The 23,350-nt window shown below is 35.2% G+C and overlaps 1 protein-coding gene across 1 annotated transcript; it reads left to right on the forward strand.

The window, feature by feature from the left end:
* The first annotated feature begins 1,982 nt into the window (after positions 1-1,982).
* On the forward strand, positions 1,983-22,045 carry LOC120181352 (CBS domain-containing protein CBSCBSPB3). The gene is made up of 14 exons (XM_039186511.1): positions 1,983-2,277; positions 2,367-2,535; positions 2,637-2,769; positions 17,624-17,788; positions 18,143-18,221; positions 18,339-18,452; positions 18,590-18,656; positions 19,336-19,441; positions 19,519-19,577; positions 20,762-20,868; positions 20,943-21,076; positions 21,307-21,389; positions 21,478-21,567; positions 21,669-22,045. The coding sequence occupies exons 1-14, from the start codon at positions 2,162-2,164 to the stop codon at positions 21,837-21,839; spliced, it is 1,593 nt and encodes a 530-aa protein (XP_039042442.1). The 5' UTR covers positions 1,983-2,161; the 3' UTR covers positions 21,840-22,045.
* Positions 22,046-23,350: the final 1,305 nt, after the last annotated feature.

Raw genomic sequence — 23,350 nt, forward strand, 5'->3', positions numbered from 1 at the left:
TCATTAAAGTTCTTGACATAATCCAGGATTGATCGATCATGCTTCAATTGCTTCAACTTCGCTCGGGCTACCAATTAGGTATTCTTTAGATAAAATTGTGCCTTGAGTTCTTGATCTAACTATTTACATGTCTCGATAGGAATGACTTTGTCCTTTGCCTCAGAATATCTGTGTCGCCACCCCAAGAAAATGACGTCACTTAAATAACTAGAAGCAATGTTTACCTTGGTGATATCATCTTTGACACCCATTCCCAGAAATATTGCTCCATGTCCCAAATAAAATTCTCCACATCTTGAGTTGTCTACGACCCCTTGAACTCTTTTGGGTAAGGTTGGGCTTCACCCCGCACTCCATTCTTCACGGCGATCTTGTACATAAGTAGCTCACTCTCAAGGTCATTTATCCTTTCAATGAGCTTGGCCTCCACATTTGTCACTTGTTGCTTTACAAGAGTCGTCATATTCTCTTTCAAACTTACTACCAAGTCGTTTGAAGTGTTGATTCGTTCTGCCAACTTGTTGTAAACGACATCAAGTTTTTATAGATCCTCGTCCAAGGATTATAGCTTCACCAAAAGGGGTTCTACCTCCTCTTGGATCTCTTTATCGAACTAACAACATACATGGATGTTGCTTGCTTCTCCCCGATATTACAGTTGTCAGTAAGCTAGACTGCTAAGACTTCGTCTTGTTGTTGTGGGGCCATCTCTATTTTTTGAAACACGCTCTGATATCACTTGTCACGCCTCTAGAATCTCAAACTAGAAACTATGTGGTCTTAGACGCTTTTTTGATTGAAAACAACTATGTCAGCTTGAACAATCTAAGTAAAAACACTTAGATAAAAGAACGGAAGCTAACACAACTTCAAAAGGAAAAATGCATAACAAAAGAACAAGAGAAAGTGAGAGAATAACTTAGTTTTTATTCTCAACTTTAAGTGAAAAATGAGGTGGGAGTAAACATCTATTTATAGTAAATGCTCCTTACATTCAACGACTGAAATTGAATCTAATCAATAGCTAGGATAATTAAATAAAAGATAATTAAATAAAAATAATTAAAATAAGAATAAACTTATTCAAATCGGGTCAGCTTAAGCTAAAATGGCCCAAGATGCTTCTGCAAGCTATTATGGTGGCTCAAGGTGGTTTGGTGGATCCCCTATGGTGGTCTGGTGACGTCACAGGGTGGCCCAGAAGGGTCTGGATACGTCTTGACTGGTTTGACCCATACTTAACTCGGTCGCGGACCAATGGTTTGTGACAATATATATATATGCTTATATTATAAATTGACTTAATAAAAAAATAAGCGTTTAAATTATACTTAAAATTGATTTTTGATGCCTATTTCTTTTGTTAAAAATAAATACCTAATATTTTCTCTGTTACACTTTTAGGTAGCTACCTTTAAAAGGAACCAGTTATGTGACATGTGTCACGTTTTATATTTTCTAATTTTTTTCTTTAAAATAAAACATTATTTAAAAAAATTGAAAAAAAATTTGAATGTGACATGTATCCTTTAACAGATTTTTTTAATGGTTGGTACCTAAAATGCAACAGAGAAAATATTAGACACATATTTTTAACAAAAAATTCTTTAAGCACCAAAAGTCAAATTTGAGTATAGTTTAGGCACTTATTTTTATATTAATCCTTATAAATAAGTAACTAAAATATATTTTTTTCATCTAAATATTTAGAGTATTTTTTATCGAAATAAGTACTTAAATTTATATTTTTAATCAAAATAAATACTTAAAATATTCTTTGTCAAAATAGATAACTAAAGTATTTAATTTTTTTATTTAAAATCTAAAAACATTGACATATGACATTAATTAAATAATACTTTAGGTATTTAAATGAAAAAATTAAATGCTTTTAATATCTATTTTGATAAAAGATAAGTTAAACACTTGTTTAAAAAAAAAAGGGAATAGTAGTAATGAAATCATGATGCCTCAGGGGAAAAAAAGAAAAAAGGAACAACAGTGAGGCTGAAGCTCTGAAAGTCTGAAACAAATCACCAAGGAAGAGAAAGGGAGTGGTCAACGAGGGAAGGCCACTCAAGTTGCCAAACCCTAATAACCTTTCATCTTCTTCAAAAGTTTTTTTCGATCGATCGAGAATTGAGCAAAATCAATCGAGAAAATGACCAACCAATCGGTGCCTCTCCCGCCGCAATCCCGTCGGAATTCTCATAGAAGAGGCCTTTCTGCCCCCGACAAGTCTCACACCTCCGACAATGCCATGCCCACTTCTCCCTCGTTAGTTCCCTACTCTGACTTATTTCTTTTGAATTTTGTATGTTGCTAAATGTTGTTTTACGAAGGTTTCTAGTTCCTTGTTTTGCCAGTTCCATCAATGGCGAGAGGGCGGTGAAGAAACTGAGGTTGTCCAAAGCCCTCACCATCCCTGAAGGAACCACTGTGTTCGAGGCTTGTAGGCGAATGTCAGCTCGTCGTATGGATGCCGTGTTGCTCACAGATGCCAATGGCTTACTCTCTGGGATCGTTACTGACAAGGTTTTTATTTTTAATTTTATTTAGCATCCGTGTACTGTTTTATTTCTTCCATGTTATCGTGTAGTGTGTAAAACTGTAAATTTATATATTGTAATTGACAGGACATTGCCACTAGAGTAATAGCAGAAGGGTTGAGGCCGGAGCAAACAGTAGTATCTAAGATCATGACACGTAGTCCAATTTTTGTTAATTCGGACTCTTTGGCCATCGATGCACTTCAGAAGATGGTTCAAGGTACTTGATTATGTTACTTTCAGCACAAAACCCGATTTAAATTGTCTTAAAGAAATAATTGGATACATCTTGGACAGTGTTTGGAATGAACTTTGGCATGTTGTAACGGTTCAAACTGAATGGTAAATTGGTAATTGATTTTCTTGCAAGATATTTGCTGCTGAGAAAAAGAGACTTGTAGAAGACTTGGGGTGTGGATGGAGTGATGGAAGAAAATAGTTGCTTTCTTTTAGTTCATGAGGCTCATTGCAGCTAATTATCTGTGAGGAAGATACATGACAAAGCCAATATTTGGTGTTATAATTAGATTCTTATGCACGTCTTGTTATGACTGGCTTGGCAGGAATTATAAATAACCATCAAATATTTATTTACTACTTTGTAATAACCTTAATTATAAGTATGTTTTATGGTTTTATATGGTCCCTAATCATAAATGTGCATGTGTGGTTTCTGTAGGAATTATAGAAATGAGTTGTCAATCCCTTAAGTTAAGAGATTATGTAATTATTTTCTGTTTTTTCAATCCCTTATTTCAAGGGATTACATCTCCTAGGATTAGTTTCCTTTCTTAGAGTTTCCTAGTTTAAAGGCATAATTTGTATATAAATATGTAATATGTTCTACTAAATGTACACAAGAATAAAAATAACAGACTTGTTTGTTTTCTACAGTCTGTTTTCTACATGGTATCAGGTTAGAGCGATCAATCCGATTTCCGCTTCTCTTTAAATCAATTCCTATTCAACTCTATTTTTTTCATGGCTAATCCGGATCCCTCAGCATCCGAAATCACTTCCCAGACCAGCCCCTCTCAATCTAATTTTCAGATTTCAGTTTTCAAATTTTCAAAGCAACAGAGGAAAAATCGCCTTTGGTATGAACATTGTAAGAAGCCAGTCCATATGATAGATCAATGTTGGAAGCTGCACGGAAAACCAGCCGATTGGCAGCACACACGGTCGAGGTTTCAAAAGGAGCCTCACATTGCCTCTCAAGATGATTCCTCAAGCAGTTTTAGCAAGAAACAGATAGAGGAACTGCAGCAGATTTTGAGCAGTATGACAGCCAAGCCTACAAATGTGACTTTACTACTACTGATGGAAATAATCCATATGCTTCCTCGGTACAATGGATAATAGACTCGGGTGCATCAGATCATATGACAGGAATATTAATATCTTGGAGGAATATAGTGAAAACACTTACCAGCTTCTATCAAAATAGCAGATGGTTCTCTCACTACAGTCAAAGGGAGTGGTTCTGTTACATTAAACCAAAAATCTACTACTTCATAATGTCCTCTATGTTCCTAGACTTGCATGCAATCTGTTGTCAGTCAGCAAATTAATTAAAGATTTTGGTTGTAATGTTGTGTTTGGTACTGGTGGTTGCATTTTTCAGACACAGGGCTCGAAGAGGGTGATTGGCAGTGCTAGGCTGGGCAAAGGATTGTACACCCTTGGAGGTAAAGCATCTCATAATCATGCCTTATCTAGTGCTCTTAGGAAACCAATTTTATCTTCTGATCTCAATACCAATAAAATTATGTTATGGCACTCTAGATTAGGTCATCCTAATTTTTCTATCTTTCCAAAATGTTACCGAACTTATTCATTAATAAAGATCCGTTTGTTTTCCTGTGAAATTGTCAAATGGCCAAACACCAGAAAACCATATATTCCAGCCAAATTGAACCAACAACACCTTTTTTCATCATCCATAGTGACATTTGGGGCCCTTCTCCTGTCAAAAGTATTTCTGGGTATAAGTGGTTTGTGTCTTTTATAGATGATTACTCTAGGACAACATGGGTTTTCTTAATGAGAGAAAAATCTGAGGTTGAGTCTCTCTTTAAAAGTTTTTATCAAAAAGTTGAAACCCAATTTGACACAAAAATCAAATTCTAAGGAGTGACAAATGGGAGTGAGTATTTGAATAAAACCCTTGGGTTCTTTAAGGAAAAATGCATTTTCACCTTACTTCTTGTGTCAACACAACAAAAAACGGGTAGCAGAAAGGAAAATAGACATCTTCTAGAGGTTACTAGGTCTCTTATGTTTGCTGCTAATGCTCCTAAGTATCTTTGGGGGGAGCTCTTCTTACAGCCACTTACCTCATCAATAGAATGCCAAGTAAAACCTTAGATTTCAAAATTCCTACTAAGGTTCTGTTTCAGCTGTATCCCATTTTAAACATTTAAACTCAAGTCTTTTCCTCGGGTGTTTGGGTGTACAGCCTTTGTTCATATCCACAACAGAGGGAAATTAGATCCTAGGTCCATAAAGGGTGTTCTTGGGCTATTCTTCGAGTCAGAAAGGGTTACAGTGTTACTCACCTTCAACCAAAAAGACCTATGTCTCCTTTGATGTTACATTTTTGAAAACCAACCTTATTTTCAAGAACAGAAATTCAGGGGGAGAGTTACAAGGAATTTCAGCCTGTTCAAACCGATATTTTTTACAGCCTATTAGTTACAAGGAATTCAACCTGTTCAAAACGATATTCTTTACAACTATCCTTTCCTTACCTATTACTGTCTCCCAAAGCCAGCTAGCACTGTCCCAGTTCCTAGGAGGGTGATGGATAACCTAAATAACTCTGATGAATTATCTTCTCCTTATCTCAGCACTCAGTCCGTGCAAAAACACCTTCCACCACTACCAAAATGCTAACAATGACCCTGAAACCATAATCCCCAACCGAAACAACTTAGTGTTTACTCAAGAAGAAGGAAAGATGTTGCTGAAGAAAGTCAGCTAGCATTTGCCAAGAACCAGATTCGGATCCTGTTGCAGCTGAAACAGAAGGTAATGATGGTTACCAAGAGGCTACTACTGTGATCTTGATGACTTTCCTATTGCTATAAGAAGGGGGTAAGAAAATGCTGTTCATCCCATAAATAAGTATGTTGCATATGGGAAATTACAGTATAATTTCAGGGCCTTCACTGCCAGTATTAACACTGTGAAAATCCCAAGAAATGTGACAGAAGCATTTCAATCTCCTGAGTGGAAAAAGGCCGTGGAGAAAGAAGAAAAGCATTGCAAAAGAATAAAACATGGAGTTTGACAGATTTTCCAAAAGGGAAGAGAGCTGTGGATGCAGGTGGATATTCACAGTCAAATCATTCGGATGGGAGTGTGGTGATCTTGATGACTTTCCTATTGCTTTAAGAAGGGGGTAAGAAAATGCACGTTCATCCCATAAATAAGTATGTTGCATATGGGAAATTACAGTATAATTTCAGGGCCTTCACTGCCAGTATTAACACTGTGAAAATCCCAAGAAATGTGACAGAAGCATTTCAATCTCCTGAGTGGAAAAAGGCCGTGGAAGAAAGAGATAAAAAGCATTGCAAAAGAATAAAACATGGAGTTTGACAGATTTCCAAAAGGGAAGAGAGCTGTTGGATGCAGGTGGATATTCACAGTCAAATATCATTCGGATGGGAGTGTGGAAAGATACAAGGCAATGCTGGTTGCTAAAGGTTTTTCTCAGTCCTATGGCATCGACTATGTTGAGTTAATCGAATGACGAAATTGGCCAAGAGGGGGGTGAATTGGCAATAAAAAATTTTGTGGAAGCTTTTGCAGAAAATTGAAAGTAATGCACAGCGATTTACAGTGGTTCGACTTTCTCAACAAAGTCTACGTCCACTACCTTAGCTATCCACACTAAGGATTTTCCAACAAATTCACTAATTTGTTCTTTCTTTGAGGCCAAAGAGATAACTTACAATTCCCTCAAGAGTATACCCCAACTCTTGAGAACACTCTTTTCTCAAAGAGAAGATTACAAATTTGCAAACTTACAAAAAACTCACAAGGTAAGATGTTTGCACAATTCTAGAAACAAGAAAAGAACACTCAAAGAAAATTACAAATGAGCACAATAAGTGTTCTTTGAAAGCAAAATGAATATTGAATGAAAATTGACTTGAATTGCACAAACTTTGTGTTTGATGCTTTCTCTCTTGTTTCTCTATGATTTCTTGCTAATCAAGGGCTTCAGAACTTGTTTAAATACACCTTGGATCACCTCTGAACGTTGGGGATGATTAGAGAAGATATTATAGCCGTTTTAGTGTGAAAACATTTAATAAAACAGCTTGGAGTGTGGGGGGAATCGGTTCCCCCTTGAAGGGAATCGGTTCCTAAGAGTAAAATTCAAATATTTCGACCGTTGTACAATGGGGGAATCGGTACCCCCTTGGGGGGGATCGGTTCCCTCCGAGCATACTGGAATTCTCGGAACAAAACTGTTTAGGGGGGAATCGGTTCCTCCTATGGGGGAATCGGTTCCCTCCGAGCATTCTGGAAATCTCGGAGCCAAACCATTCAGGGGGAAATCGGTTCCTCCTATGGGGGGGAATCGGTTCCCTCTGAGCAATCTGTAATTTTGGCTTTAAATTGGTTCGAAATACTTTGTAAAATATTTGAAATTGTTTTATGATTAAAACTTAATTTTCACTTAAGTAAGGATTAAAAATGATTTTTGAAATATTTGGAGTATGTTTTGATATTCGAATAGTTATATCGAATATACTTAGAAAATCATTTGGAAAATCTTAAAATCCATTTAACTTAATTTGTTATATCGAAATATCAAAATGTTTCAACAATCTCCCCCTTTTTGATATAACAAAAATTTTTAGTAATTTTAAGATTTTTGAAATCAAGTTTTGTTTTGAAATTACTCCCCCTTACTTTAACACTTCTTCAATTTATTATGTAAAACATTAACACCTATTCTTTCCCCCTTTTGTTAAATCAAAAAGACATTGTAAAACAAGGTTTTGAAATCATTTAGCCATTGATTTATTAAGCTTAAGCTGCTAAGATCACAATCAAAAGAGAGGTTAGCATTAGTTTCATCATATTCATAAATAATGTGATATGGCAAAATTGGTCATATTGCTAATGATGATGCAAAAATGAATAAACATATAAGTTCACACTATTCATAAATCCAAAATCCAACAATCCACAAAATCAAACAATCCAAAATATCCAAAAAGTTGAAACAATTCATTTTGTTCAAGTTGTAAAAACTAAACACAAAATCAAGCATCCGGATCGGTAGGTGGAAAACGGGCTCGCATAGCAGCCATTTCATGAGTTAGTTCATTAATACGAGCATTGGTGCTTCATTGTTGCACGCATTCCTAAAGAATCTCTAATGTTGAGCTCCCATTGTGGATAAATGAGACTCTATAGAGGAAAAGCGCGAATCCATTGTAGCAAACGGAATCAAATGTCTCCATAAAGGATTGAAAATATGGAGGCATTTGAGTCGATTGTTGTGCGTGCTCCTCGGGTTGTTCAGGTTCTTCTTCAGCTTCATCAATATCCCTCATTAATTGTTCGAACTCGGGATCTTCGTCAGCTTCGGGTGGAGCTTGTGAAGAATAGCTCCCGGAGTAGAAGATCGAACCATGCACCGGTTCCTTATTTTCACCATCCCGCTCTTGTTAAAGAAAGAAGATTGATTGTTTCTTAAGAGGAAATGAGGCATCTAGACCAACTCGGAGTTCAGCTTTAGAAAAGAGATTACTAAGAATACAACCGTAAACTAGTGAAGAACAGAGTTTCTTATTAAAGCTCTAAGAGTTGAATATCGACCCCCGGATGGTCGAAACCACCAAGTGATCATGAGATGAAGGAAACGCTCATGGAGATCTAAAACACTTGCACTATCATTCCGTTTATATCGTGAGCCTAAAACTTGTTTTTCGTTTGATAAACCTTCATTATCCAAGCCTAAGGCATTGGCTATGTAATCCGGATCAAGATGGAAATATTGACCAAGATGGAAATATTGACCTAGGAGGTAGGAACGCACTCCTATGGTTTTGGTTTTGTCACGATTTTGATACAAACGGCATTACAGTAGAAGATACGAACAAGTTGATGATAGACAATGGGTTCAAGTTCGAAAAGTTTATCAAATTTCCATTCGTGCAAGATAGGGAGATATTTAAAGTTATGTCAACCATAGTTTGAAGAGATGGGATACGTTCTTCCCTAATCTTATAGAGTCAAAATATTGGTAAAACCAATAACGATAATCTTTAGGACCCGGTTGATTGAAACAAGAATTTTGAATAGTCAAGTTAGGATCAAGATTTGGAATAGGATTTTGAGGATATGAGGAGGATTTGGTTGACGACTAGAACGACTAGAAAGACTAGGACGTTTAGGATTTGACATGGTGAAGGAAATCGGAATAGATAGAATAACCTGCAATTTTAAAACAATGTATGCAATTCAATTAATCCAAAACTCAAATGAGTCCTCAATTTCAAGATTCTCTAAATCAATCCTAATGGGCAAAGTTTTTTTTTTTTTTTTTGAAAAACTTTTGAAAAATATGGTTTTGAGAAACAATATATGTATATTTTTCATAACAACAACAATAATTTAATCAAAACACAATATTTGAAAAACATTTTTTTATTAATTCGAAAATTTAAAGTTTTTGAAAATTCTGTGTTTTGATGAATTAGTTGTAACATCTAGTTTCTATTCACTAAACAATCAATGTCCGATCACTATTTCAACCTAGAACTAATTACAACTAATCCTATGTTCAAAAATAATGAAATAGAGAGTTTAGAAAAATTACCTTGAAAGATGAAGATTGAGGGGATTTAGATGTTGTTTGCACGACTTTAATGATTTCAACAGGTTTAGAAGATGATATTTGAAGTAAATTCCGATTAATATCATCGATTTGAGACAAAAATGGAGATTTGAGGGTATAGGAGGTGAAGAACGGCGGAAGAGAGGGAGAGAAGAGGGTTTTTGGGGTGTTCTGCCCGATTTTAACAGAACCCCAGGGGGGTATCGATTCCCCTGTGGGGGGAATCGGTTCCCCTTCAAAGGGGGAATCGGTTCCCTCAAGGGGGGATCGATTCCCTCTGTACCAAAATACTAAAATTCGATTTTTTAAGCACAAAATGCTAAATTAATCTTTTCTAGTGGTATTGGCAACTCATATATCAAAAATTAATTATGTTCAAACAATTAAATTAATCTTTAATCGATTTTGAACATAAAATTAATTTTCACTAAGAATCACAAACTCCCCTACTAATAGCAAGAATGCAATCAAAAATTATTATAGTAAGCATTTTTCAGTATTTATTAAAAGTGCTAAAATTATTTTAAACACTAAGTGAAGATAGGTTGGTCAAACCTAATTCTCTCCTAAGTGTCCAAAATCTTTCCTTGTCTAAGGGTTTTGTAAAGATATCCGCTAATTGGTGCAAAGTATCGACAAATTCTAGAACTACATCTTCCTTAGTGACATGGTCTCTAATGAAGTGATGTCTTATTTCAATGTGTTTAGTTCTAGAGTGTTGGATGGGATTTTTAGTGAGACAAATAGCACTAGTATTGTCACACTTGATAGGAATGGTACCTACTTCAATTCCATAATCAAAAAGTTGTTGTTTCATCCATAAAACTTGTGCACAGCAACTACCAGCTGAAATGTATTCGGCTTCAGTGGTAGATAATGCAACACAATTTTGTTTCTTTGAAAACCAAGAAATCAACATATTTCCAAGGAATTGGCAAGTACCGGAGGTGCTTTTCCTATCTAATTTGCATCCTCCATAATCCGCATCAGAAAAAGCATGCAAGCTAAAACTAGAGTCTCTAGGATACCAAAGTCCTAAACTAGGAGTGTCCTTAAGGTATCTAAAGATTCTCTTAACAGCTAGTAAATGTGATTCCTTAGGACTGATTGAAATCTAGCACATAAGCAAACACTAAACATAATGTCCGGTCTACTTGCAGTTAGATAAAGCAAAGAGCCAATCACCTATATAATTTAACATCTATACATTTACCTCCTTCATCTAAGTCAAGCTTTGTTGAAGAGCTCATTGGAGTGTCATGAGGTTTCCCATTTCCAGTCCAAACTTCTTGAGCATATCTTTGACGTACTTAGCTTGATTAATGAAGATGCCATCTTTTCTTTGCTTGATTTGGAGTCCCAAGAAAAATGAGAGCTCCCCCATCATCTCATCTCAAACTCACTTTGCATTAGCTTAGAAAATTCTTGGCAAAGAATATCATTAGTAGAACCAAATATTATATCATCAACATAAATTTGAACTACTAATAAATCTTTACCTTTATGCTTTAAAAACAATGTAGTGTCAACCTTCCCTTTTGAAAAACCTTTTTCAATTAAAAAATTTGACAATCTTTCATACCAAGCTCTAGGAGCTTGTTTTAAACCATAAAGAGCTTTTGTCAATTTAAGAACATGATCCGGAAATTTTGAATCTTCAAAACCTGGAGGTTGTTCCACATACACTTCTTCCTTTATAAAACCATTTAAAAATGCACTTTTAACATCCATTTGATATAATTTAAATTCATGAAAACATGCAAATGCTAATAACATTCTAATTGCTTCCATCCTAGCTACGGGAGCGTATGTTTCATCGTAGTCTATGCCTTCTTCTTGAGTATACCCTTGAGCAACAAGTCTAGCATTGTTTCTCACTATATTACCACTTTCATCAAGCTTATTCCTAAACACCCATCTAGTATCTACAGTAGATTTATTACAAGGCCTTTCAACTAATGTCCATACTTTACTTCTCTCAAATTGATTTAATTCTTCTTGCATAGCCATAATCCAATGTTCATCATTTAATGCTTCTTTAATATTCTTAGGCTCTATGCATGAAATAAATGCAACATAATCACAAATATTTCTAAGAGAAGATCGAGTTGTTACCCCTTTGGATGGATCACCTATAATCTCACCACCCTTGACATAGTTGTACTCTCTTGGATAAGATATTTCCCTTTCTTCAATGGTTGGATTCTCAAGAGGATCATGAGTTTCCTCATTTTTCGTTTCTTCCTTTGATGATGGTTCTCCAACTTCATGTCTAGCGTCATTTGAATTTATAACACCTACATCATCATTCACACAAGAATCCTTCCTCGGAAGAGGATTATCATCGAAAACAACATGTATAGACTCTTCTACAACTAAAGTTCTTTTATTAAATACTCGATAAGCTTTAGAATTTAAGGAATAACCCAGAAAAATTCCTTCATCACTTTTAGCATCAAATTTGCCAAGGTTTTCTTTACTGTTGTTTAAAACAAAACATTTACATCCAAAAGGATGAAAATAGCTAATGTTAGGCTTTTTATTTTTGAGAATTTCATATGGAGTTTTCTTTAAAATTGGCCTAATCATTACTCGATTTACAACATAACAAGCAGTATTTGTGGCTTCCGCCCAAAAATATTTTGGCAAATTATTTTCACAAAGCATGGTTCTAGCCATTTCTTCTAAAGTTCGATTTTTCCTCTCAACAACTCCATTTTGTTGAGGGGTTCTAGGTGCTGAAAAATTGTGGCTAATACCATTAGAATTACAAAAATCAATATATCCAAGATTTTCAAATTCAGTGCCATGATCACTCCTAACACTAGTTATAGAGTAACCTTTTTCATTTTGGATTATTTTTGAAAATGTGATGAACTGTTCTAATGCTTCATCTTTAGTACTTAAAAATAGAACCCAAGTATATCTAGAATAGTCATCTACCAAGACAAATGCATATTGTTTTCCACCCAAGCTAGTAGTCCTAGTTGGCCCAAAAAGATCTACATGGATCAATTGTAATACTCTACTAGTTGATACGTCATTAATGGATTTAAAAGAAATGCGCTTTTGTTTTCCTTTAGCACAAGCATCACAGATTTTATCATTATCAAATTTAAGCTTAGGCAACCCTCGAACTAAATCACCTTGAATTAGCCGTTGCAAAACACTCATACTAGCATGTCCTAGTCTCCTATGCCATAACCAAATATCATGTTCATCCTTAGCAACTAGGCACAAATTAGTCATATCAATAGAATCTAAATGCACCATGTAAATGTTTCCTATTCTATGACCAACAAGCATAATCCGGTTAGAGCAATGTCAATAACTTTACAACCATTAATTTCAAACAAGACATTGAATCCCTTATCGCATAATTGACTAATACTCAATAGATTATGCTTTAATCCATTCACATATAAAACATTTTTAATTTGTATGTAAGAGGTATTACCTATTGTACCAATACCTTCAATGTGACCTTTTGAATTATCACCAAAAGTCACTTCTCCTCCGTTTTTGACGTTAAGCTCTATGAACCAGCTTTTGTCTCCGGTCATGTGTCTTGAGCATCCACTATCAAGGTACCATGAGTTTGAATTTTTTTCCCGTGCCTTGTAGCAATGCTCCTTTCCCTACAAACATAGATTAATTTTTGATTTTTGGTACCCAAATTCTTTTGGGTCCATATTCATTAGTTTCCAAAATCCTAGTCCCCTTAGGTATCCATTTGTGTAGGATATTTTTATCTTTAGTAGTAATGAGTTCTTTAGGAACCCACATACTTCTAATGATTTTTCCATTAGAGGTTCTTTGGGGACCTCTATGATTGTAGTTTCTAAAACTTTTTCTAACAAAGTTGGATTCTGAATTTCCACCTCTTTCAAAATGTTTTGTTCCAACTTTATCAAAAGAAGTTTTAAGATCATCAATTTTCTTTTGATGATCATCATTGATCTTTGAAAGTAAATTTTGCAAATCTAAATTTTTCTTTTCAAACTCTTCTAGTTTGATTTGCAAATCTTTGATTTTACTTTCAAGATCGTTGTTGGTTTTGGATATGAGTTTGTTTTCATTTTTCAATTTTGAAACATCATTTTTATATTTTAAAAACAATTTCTCATAATCCGAAGCCAACCCATTGTACTCCTCAAATAACTCATCATAAGATAAATCATCAAAATCGGATGAGTTAGAGGTTACCTTAGAATCTTCCCTGAATGCCATTAAGCACAAGTTTGCTACTTCTTGTTCTTCTTCATCGGAACCTTCTTCATCGCTCCATGTAGCCACATGAGCCTTGTGCTTATTCTTTGATTGACCCTTCTTCTTCAATTGTGGGCAATCATATTTGACATGCCCTGGCTTTTTGCATTAATAGCAAATGATCGGGTCCTTCTCTTTTGGTTCATCTTTGAGGCCTTCATTTCGTTTGAATTTTCTTCCTCGGTAAGGTCTTATCATTTTTCTGAACCGTTTGGCAAACAATGCCATTTCCTCGTCATCATCATCATCATTAGAATCACTCTCATCTTTTGTGGATTTGAGAGCAACTCCAATGTTTTTTCTTCTTCTCCTTCTCCTTTGGTGTCTCTTCAACTTTATCAAGGTCCACCTCATCTTCAAGCATCATCTCATGAGTGAGGAGTGAACCGATAAGTTCTTCAAGAGTTAAGGACGATAGGTCCTTAGACTCGATGATTGCCGTCTTCTTTTGATTGCCATGATTTTGGGAGGGAGTAGACTAACTTCCTCACAAGCTTTTCATTTGAGATGATCTCTCCATATGATTTGAGACCATTGACAATCGTTGAAAATCTATCCGTCATAGCTTTGATGTCTTCATTTGGTTTCATCCTGAAATTTTCATAGCTATGCGTTAGAATACTAATTTTTGATTTCTTTACCTCATCGGTACCTTCATGTGTGACTTGAAGCTTGTCCCATATTTCTTTGGCGGTTGTACATGATGAAACTCTTCCGTATTCATCTGGTCCAAGAGCACAAAAGATAATATGGATGGCTTTGGAGTTGAGCTGGAACATTTTTGTATCTCCTTCACTCCACAACCTTGGATGAGTGATAGGCTTAATGTATCCTTCTTCTACGGCATTCCATGCTCCCATGTCACTTGCTTGAATGAAGTACATCATTCTATTCTTCCAATAGGCGTAGTTAGCTCCATTGAAGAAATGAGGCTTGTTGACGGGCATCGAATCGAGACCGGAGTCGTAATTTGAAGTGGAGGCCATTGATGACTTAGTAATCGATGTAACTCTTCCCGGATCGACTCAAGAGGCGATTAAACCTTCAAATGAGTTAGGCTCTGATGCCAATTGTTGAGTTAATCGAATGACGAAATTGGCCAAGAGGGGGGTGAATTGGCAATAAAAAATTTTGTGGAAGCTTTTGCAGAAAATTGAAAGTAATTGCACAGCGATTTACAGTGGTTCGACTTTCTCAAACAAAGTCTACGTCCACTACCTTAGCTATCCACACTAAGGATTTTCCAACAAATTCACTAATTTGTTCTTTCTTTTGAGGCCAAAGAGATAACCTTACAATTCCCTTAAGAGTATACTCCAACTCTTGAGAACACTCTTTTCTCAAAGAGAAGATTACAAATTTGCAAACTTACAAGAAAACCTCACAAGGTAAGATGTTTGCACAATTCTAGAACAAGAAAAGAACACTCAAAGAAAATTACAAATGAGCACAATAAGTGTTCTTTGAAAGCAAAATGAATATTGAATGAAAATTGGCTTGAATTGCACAAACTTTGTGTTTGATGCTTTCTCTCTTGTTTCTCTATGATTTCTTGCTGATCAAGGGCTTCAGAACTTGTTTAAATACACCTTGGATCACTTCTGAATGTTAGGGATGATTAGAGAAGATATTATAGCCGTTTTAATGTGAAAACATTTAATAAAACAGCTTGGAGTGTGGGGGGAATCGGTTCCCCCTTGAAGGGAATCGGTTCCTAAGTGTAAAATTCAAATATTTCGACCGTTGTACAATGGGGGAATCGGTACCCCCTTGGGGGGGGATCGGTTCCCTCCGAGCATACTGGAATTCTCGGAACAAAACTGTTTAGGGGGAATCGGTTCCTCCTATGGGGGAATCGGTTCCCTCCGAGCATTCTGGAAATCTCGGAGCCAAACCATTCAGGGGGGAATCGGTTCCTTCTATGGGGGGGAATCGGTTCCCTCTGAGCAATCTGTAATTTTTTGGCTTTAAATTGGTTCGAAATACTTTGTAAAATTATTTTGAAATTGTTTTATGATTAAAACTTAATTTTACACTTAAGTAAGGATTAAAAATGATTTTTGAAATATTTGGAGTAATGTTTTGATATTCGAATAGTTATATCGAATATACTTAGAAAATCATTTGGAAAATCTTAAAATCCATTTAACTTAATTTGTTATATCGAAATATCAAAATGTTTCAACAGACTACCAGGAGACTTTTGCACCGGTTGCAAAATTGAATACCATCATAATATTGTTATCAGTAGCTGTTAACATGGACTGGAAATTTCATCAGCTGGACATAAAGAATGCTTTTCTGAATGGGAACCTTGAAGAAGAGGTATACATGGAGGTCCCCCCCGGATTAGAAGGAAAAGTCACTAAGAAAACTGTGTGCAAGCTCAATAAATCCTTATATGGCTTAAAACAGTCTCCCAGGGCTTGGTTTGATCGATTTGCTAAGGCTATGACACAGAATGGTTTCAAACAAAGCCAAGCAGATCACACATTATTCAGAAAAATTACACCGAGTGGTAAGATAACCCTCCTAATTGTCTATGTAGATGATATGATTATAACTGGCAGTGATATAGAAGAAATAGAAAAGCTAAAGATGAATCTTGCAAAGGAGTTTGAAACCAAGGATTTAGGGAGTATGAGGTATTTCCTGGGTATGAAAGTTGCAAGGTCCGAGGAAGGGCTGGTCATAAACCAGCGTAAGTATGTTTTGGATCTTCTTGCAGAAACTGGGATGCTCGACTGCAAACCAGTTGAAACTCCAATGGAGCCAGGCTTGAAATTTTGCAAGGAGATGACTGAAAATCCAGTAAACAAGGAATCCTACCGAAGGTTAGTTGGGAAGTTAATCTACCTGTCACTGATCAGGCCTGATATTGCATACTCAGTGAGCATTGTCAGCCAACATATGAGTGATCCTCGAGAAGAACATTTGGAAGCTGTTAACAGAATTTTAAGGTTCTTAAAATTTACCCCAGGAGCTGGACTTATATTTAGAAAAAATCAAGACAGAACAGTGAAGGTTTATACAGATGCAAGCTGGGGAGGTGAATTAACTGATAGAAGGTCAATTACTGGCTATTGTACCTACGTTTGGGGTAATTTGGTGACTTGGAGAAGTAAGAAACAAGCTGTTGTCTCTCGAAGTAGTGCTGAGTCAGAGTTTAGAGCAATGGCTCTCGGAATATGTGAAGGAATGTGGATTAAAAGACTGCTCAAAGAATTGGACTTAGATGACAAGAAGAATTTTGAGATTTTTAGTGACAGTCAATCAACTATGAGTATAGCAAAAAATCCAGTGCAGCATGATAGAACGAAACACATTGAGATAGACAGACATTTTATTTACGAGAAGGTCAACAATGGAGTTGCAAAACTGCAGTACATTCTGACGAAAAAACAGCTGGCAAATATCTTCACCAAAGCCCTTCCACGAGTGACTTTTGATGAGATGTCATTCAAACTGGGTATATACAACATATATACACCAGTTTGAGGGGGAGTGTAGGAATTATAGAAATGAGTTGTCAATCCCTTAAGTTAAGAGATTATGTAATTATTTTCTGTTTTTTCAATCCCTTATTTCAAGGGATTACATCTCCTAGGATTAGTTTCCTTTCTTAGAGTTTCCTAGTTTAGATGCATAATTTGTATATAAATATGTAATATGTTCTACTGAATGTACACAAGAATAAAAATAACAGACTTGTCTGTTTTCTACAGTCTGTTTTCTACAGTTTCAAATAATCCAATGTCATTTCTGAATTTGCCTTTGTCGAAAGCTATTATACAATTTTTCTAAGCCATGTTAAAACTGCAATGCATTGACTTGATATATGGCAGAGCTGAAATAAGATTGATCACAATAGCTATACTGTTTTTAAACTTTAAATGCTGTTCTACATGTACTAAATCTGAGTGACTGGTTCTTTTGTCAGGAAAATTCAGGCATCTCCCTGTTGTGGAAAATGGTGAAGTGATTGCCATGTTGGATATTGCAAAATGCCTTTTTGATGCCATCTCTAGAATGGAGAAGGCTGCTGAGCAAGGAAGTGCAATTGCTGCTGCAGTGGTGGGAGTTGAACGCCAGTGGGGAAGCAATGGTTAAGTTTCTTTCTTTTGTACTAGTAATCATAACATTCTAATGATTCAATGCCGCTGCATGCATATATTTGATAAACTCTTGTTGCCTCTGTTTCTACAACAGTATTCACCCATATAGATACTTACTGACACTTTTCATATTGTTTCAAAATGCACTTTTGGATGGAAATGGCTTAACGTTCAAGTTTCCTTGCAAGCATTTATGTCCAAGTGGTCTGCACACATTTATGTCAATTAGTACATATCTTTTTACTTGATGGATGATAAAGGGTATAGGTTAATGGTTACACCATACAAGTTGGAACCTGTGATTTCTTGTTAACATTTTGTTTTGTTTGTCATGCTTTATTCAGCACCGTATGCCTTCATAGAAACTTTGAGGGAGCGGATGTTCAAGCCGTCATTGTCAACAATAATTGCTGAAAATTCAAAGTATTTTCTTCTATCTCATCCGTCGAGTGACCTGTTAGTTACAAATACAATTTGCTAAATGGTATTGCTCGTTTTGTTATTTGCTTTATCAGTTCTAGTATCTTCTTAATTTTCCAGGGTTGCAATTGTTTTATCATCGGATCCTGTCTGTGTTGCTGCAAAAAAGATGCGAGAGCTGCGAGTTAGTTCAGTTGTTATAGTGACAGGGAACAAAATTCAGGGGATACTAACGTAACCTTTTGTTTTTAACTCGTGAATTGATTAATATTAGCTTTTGAGATTCTTTGCACCATCACATGTATTTGGTGCGGATTTGAAGACCTCTTTCAATATTTGTGTGCTTACTAGCTTTCCTCTTTGCATTGCAGTTCAAGGGACATCCTTATGCGAGTTGTAGCACAAAATCTCTCCCCTGAGCTAACTTTGGTGGAAAAGGTTCATTCTTGTACATTTGGTTTGATGTACATTGTAGCCTTTGCTATTCACCCTCCACTGTTATGTAGGAATAAATTTTAAACTGAGTTTCAACTCTGTTTTATGCCTAAACACTTTAGCAACATGTTGAGCATTTATATGATTGTAATTGGTAAGCTTGACAATTTTGTAAATAGATTTTTTATCTAAGGAATATGTCTTGGTACTTCCTTGGGAAGTATATTATATGTTGTGTCTTTGCGTGTAAATTGTATTTGTGGCTCTTGAAATTTCATTTTCAGTTCCTGTCTGTGTTTTGATCAGCAATTCTATTAACATGGATAGCTTTACTTTGGACAGTTACAGTGATGTATGGTGCATAATCTTTTTATAAAATACACAGAGATGATTAAATAAAATTGTAACATGAACTTATTTTGAATCTTTTAAGTTTTAATTATTTCTAAAGGATCATTTGCATTTATATTGAATATTAACTTCACTTAATTATACTACTGGTATTTGATCTTGGAATGGAATGATCAATTTTATAACATGTTCTTGACATTATATGGTCCCAAGTTGTACATTGCAATTTTTTAGTGTAATGGTTTCTGGTTCTAAGCTTTTGATTCTTTCTTTTTTATATGTTTGTCTTTTATACTTGTTGTAATCAAACTATCTTTTTTTTAATCCTCAGGTTATGACACCAAACCCTGAATGTGCGAGAGTGGAAACATCAATCCTTGACGCACTTCATATAATGCATGATGGGAAGTTTTTACATCTTCCTGTTCTAGAGAAAGGTGAGATTTGGTTCTTCCATATATTTTTATAATTACAATTCTTTGATGTTTTATGCATCGAAATGGCTGTTGTGCAGATGGAACTGTTGTTGCTTGTCTAGATGTTCTGCATATCACTCATGCAGCAATTTCTATGGTATGTGTTTATTTGTATTTATGTCTATCAAAATTGTTAGGTATTTCATGTTTATGCATTGGATTTTAGGCAATGGCTATTAAGCGTAATAGGAGGATTATGAACTCGGGGTCCATTTGGTTGCTTCCTACTTTCTTTTTCCTATCTGCTTTTTTGCTTGCAAAATGTTTCTAAAAAGCAAAATAAAATAATTTATTAGAAATTGAATCAATAACTAAAATCTATATCTAAACCCTAACATAACTATGTTATATATTAAAACAAGCATGAAAACTTTTTTCCCAAAATATATGATTATGATTTTCAAAAGCATTTTTTTATACTTCAAAAAAGTAAGTAACAAAAGACGCAACAAATCATGGTTTTAATATAGGATGTCTCTGTGTACTCGGATCCAGGAATTACCTTTACCCTGTATGAGAGAGAGCATATGATGGTGCAATTTTGAGTCAAGCCAACTTCCAAGTTTGCTTGAACAGATGTATTCAAGCTTGAAAAGCATAGTGACTCAATGCTTGAGCTCTATAAAATTTCTCACAATTTGAGCTTGAGCAAGTTAGCACTTTGCTCAGCTCAATTCTATTCACTTCAAGTATCTAGAGTTAGTTGTAAACTTCATATGTTCTGTGATGGACTTATTAGATAACAAGATGAATTAAAATTCATTATAACAATAAAAAATCAAGTTGGAAAGTAGTCTTTCCATCTACATAATGTTTTGTTGAAATCCTTAATATTGGAAGTTGCAAATGTTGAAGGTCGTTATGACAATTACTTTATTCTTACCTTGTTTCTAATTCCAAGTACCAACCTTCAAAATGTTTCGCCTGAACATTTTCAACACCTTCCCAAATCTCATACTTATAGACCAATGCTACTTGAGTTGTGATACTTGTACATATGGCAGCATATATGTTAATCTCTTCTCTTGTTGTTGGATATGGTAATGAGTCATTCAATTGCACTTGGCATGTCTACGGATTTTCCTACTGGATATAATTTACTAGTAACAAGCAAAAAGTTAGAGGGAAAAATTCCCTATAGTAAGGTTTTAACATATACGTCGTAGTATTTTTCTTATTTGAACATGGTTAATATTGTTCAGTATCTGTTTAGCTTTCTATGTATTCTTACTCCTTTGGCCCAAGTTAAATTTTTATTTCTGAAATTTTCATCTTTTGAAGGTTGAAAGTAGCCCTGGAGCTGTTAATGGCATGGCAAGCACATTGATGCAAAAATTCTGGGATTCCGCCCTTTCTTTGCAGCCACCAGATGATTATGACACACAGAGGTAACTAATTCTGCCTCACTTATGGTTCCAACATGTTATACACATGAACCAACCCTGCAGAATGTTTGTTTCAGCGAAATATCGGCAATCATGACATCGGAGGGGGCAGATGCTGGAAAGCTATCATCCTATCCTTCCCTAGGCCTTGGAAACTCATTTTATTTCAAATTTGAGGATCCTAAGGGTCGTGTACATCGATTCAGTTTTGGTACGTATACACTTGGTAACGAATTTGAGCTGAATATTTAAAGATACATATCATTTTATACCCACAAGCATCAATGCACTGATTTCCTAATGCACACCCAGACTTTATTATTAAAAGAGATAATTTGAAGCGAAATATGATGTTAAGCATGTTTGCAGGCTTGGCTATTATCCTGTTTCCCATAATGTTGCATGCATGGAAAAGTCACATAGTTAATACTTTTTCTTCAGGTTATGAGAATTTAGACGAGCTTTTATCAGCTATAACACAAAGAATTCGTTCCCATAATGATCATAGTCATCCTCAGCTCTTGGTGAGTTGATGCGTTCATTTGTTTATTTTGTACTTTACTTTCTGTGGTTTTCTCAAATTTTCTTGTCTGTACTCAATTACTCATATAGTATGAAGATGATGAAGGTGATAAGGTTTTACTCACCACCGATGGTGATCTTATTGCTGCCGTTAACCATACGAGATCACGGGGGCTAAAGGTAACTCATTGTTTGTATTGGACTTTGTTCTCTCTTATTGGACCATTTGCTGCTGCTGTTGGTTTCCTTATTCTAAATTTAACTGTCTACCTTTCTCACAGGTTTTACGATTGTATCTGGATTTTTCTGATTCCGCTCAACAGACAATGTCAGAATCAACTGTGGCCGCCCAGGGAACTGGAGGGGTCGGTTTTCACACAGGTCTATTGGCGGGTGCCATTGTCTTAACCAGCATCGGCATGCTTCTGTACTTAAAGCGTACAAAACCATGAGGTTGTGCTGGTTTATAACTAGGGAAGGAAACATTGGAGTTTTCAGAGTAATTATCCTTGAATCACCGATTAAGTGGAAGGGTGCTTTTTGTTGGACAAGAAGAAGGTTGACCCGAGAAATGGCTGGGCAGTCGTAACAGGTTTGATACTTGAACTAATTTTGATACATTATGATATAGAATTCAGTTTTGTTCCTCAGAAATGTCCATGCGGCTGAGTATAAACTATCATATGAAAATGTAAAACATTTTGTATACTGTTTTGAATTTTTGATAAGCATACTCTGATTTCTTTCAATGACCAAAAGCTCAATGAATACTTTATTTGTTAACTAACGTATTCCAAGTCGGCGACCATATAGTTTTCCGCTCATAAATTTAGATCTGCACCTTCGAAATGGAATACCCATTTTGGACTTCCTACTTTCGTAGTACCGATTTGAGTTTTTTTTTTTAAAGATTTTAGAAAAATATAGCATTTTAAAAAAATTATAAAAAATTAAAAAATATAAACATGATACAAGTCAATATTCGTCAAATAATATTGGCTTCTATGATGTAAGTACTTGGTAGTAAAATTAGAAATGTTAGATACATTGAACAAAAAAAAATCTTTACACCTAAAACTAACTGTAGGCATGGATGGATACTTATTTTTTTTCCATTACGCCTAAATTGTACATAATATGTGTACTATAATCCTAAAAAATAATGACTATTGTAATCCTAAATTTTAAATTTCAAGCTCTAGGCCCAAAAGCATAAACTTTAAAACTCTAAATTTCACACCTAACTCTAATCCTAAACCCTAAATAGAATAGATACCATTAGCATAAATAAGTTTACACAGTTTGTGTCATGAGATACTATGATTTTATCATGATATATACATATTTATAGAAAAATCTAAAAAAATTAAAATTTTTGAGAAAATTACATAAAAAACACTTTGAGCTTCTTACATCCTTAAACCTATTAAAAAAAACTAAAAAAATAATTGCAGAGATATTTGAGCAGATCTATATTGCAGCATTGGGAGGGAAATATCGACACAATTAGCTGATTACAAAAAGCTAAACATTGATGGCGCCTGCAAACAAAAATATTGACACAAGCTAGCTGGCTGGAGCTACTCCACAAGTTATGCCATTGCCAAGATAGCCTGTCTTCAAATAATGAATACTACACAATCTCAATACTGAGTTGCACAGTGATTTAACTATGTACCTTGTGAAAGAATAATCCTCTCTTTTTTTCTCTCACCAGCCTGCGCAAGCTAATCACATACAAAAACCCAATTATAAAAACATGATGCAAGTATTACAAACCCAATAAAACCCTATCAAACTAGGGGTGGACGTTCGATCGAGTCAAGTCAAAAAATTTCGAATTATTCGAGTTGATAAGTCTTATTTTACAACTCAAAGTTGACTTGAAATTTTTTCAAGTCGAGTCAAGTTGCGTCGAATTTCAAGTTATTGTTTAAATTTAATTGTAAATATTTATAATATT

The sequence above is a fragment of the Hibiscus syriacus genome, unplaced genomic scaffold (genome assembly GCF_006381635.1).
Source record: "Hibiscus syriacus cultivar Baekdansim isolate YM2019G1 unplaced genomic scaffold, ASM638163v2 tig00112523_pilon, whole genome shotgun sequence".
Taxonomy (NCBI): domain Eukaryota; kingdom Viridiplantae; phylum Streptophyta; class Magnoliopsida; order Malvales; family Malvaceae; genus Hibiscus; species Hibiscus syriacus.

Excerpts from the sequence above, each read along its gene's own strand:
- LOC120181352 (XM_039186511.1), top strand. The coding sequence starts at position 2,162 with ATGACCAACCAATCGGTGCCTCTCCCGCCGCAATCCCGTCGGAATTCT. Across the intron at positions 2,770-17,623 it reads ACTTCAGAAGATGGTTCAAG|GAAAATTCAGGCATCTCCCT; the intron begins GTACTTGATTAT and ends TTCTTTTGTCAG. Across the intron at positions 19,442-19,518 it reads TCTTCCTGTTCTAGAGAAAG|ATGGAACTGTTGTTGCTTGT; the intron begins GTGAGATTTGGT and ends GCTGTTGTGCAG.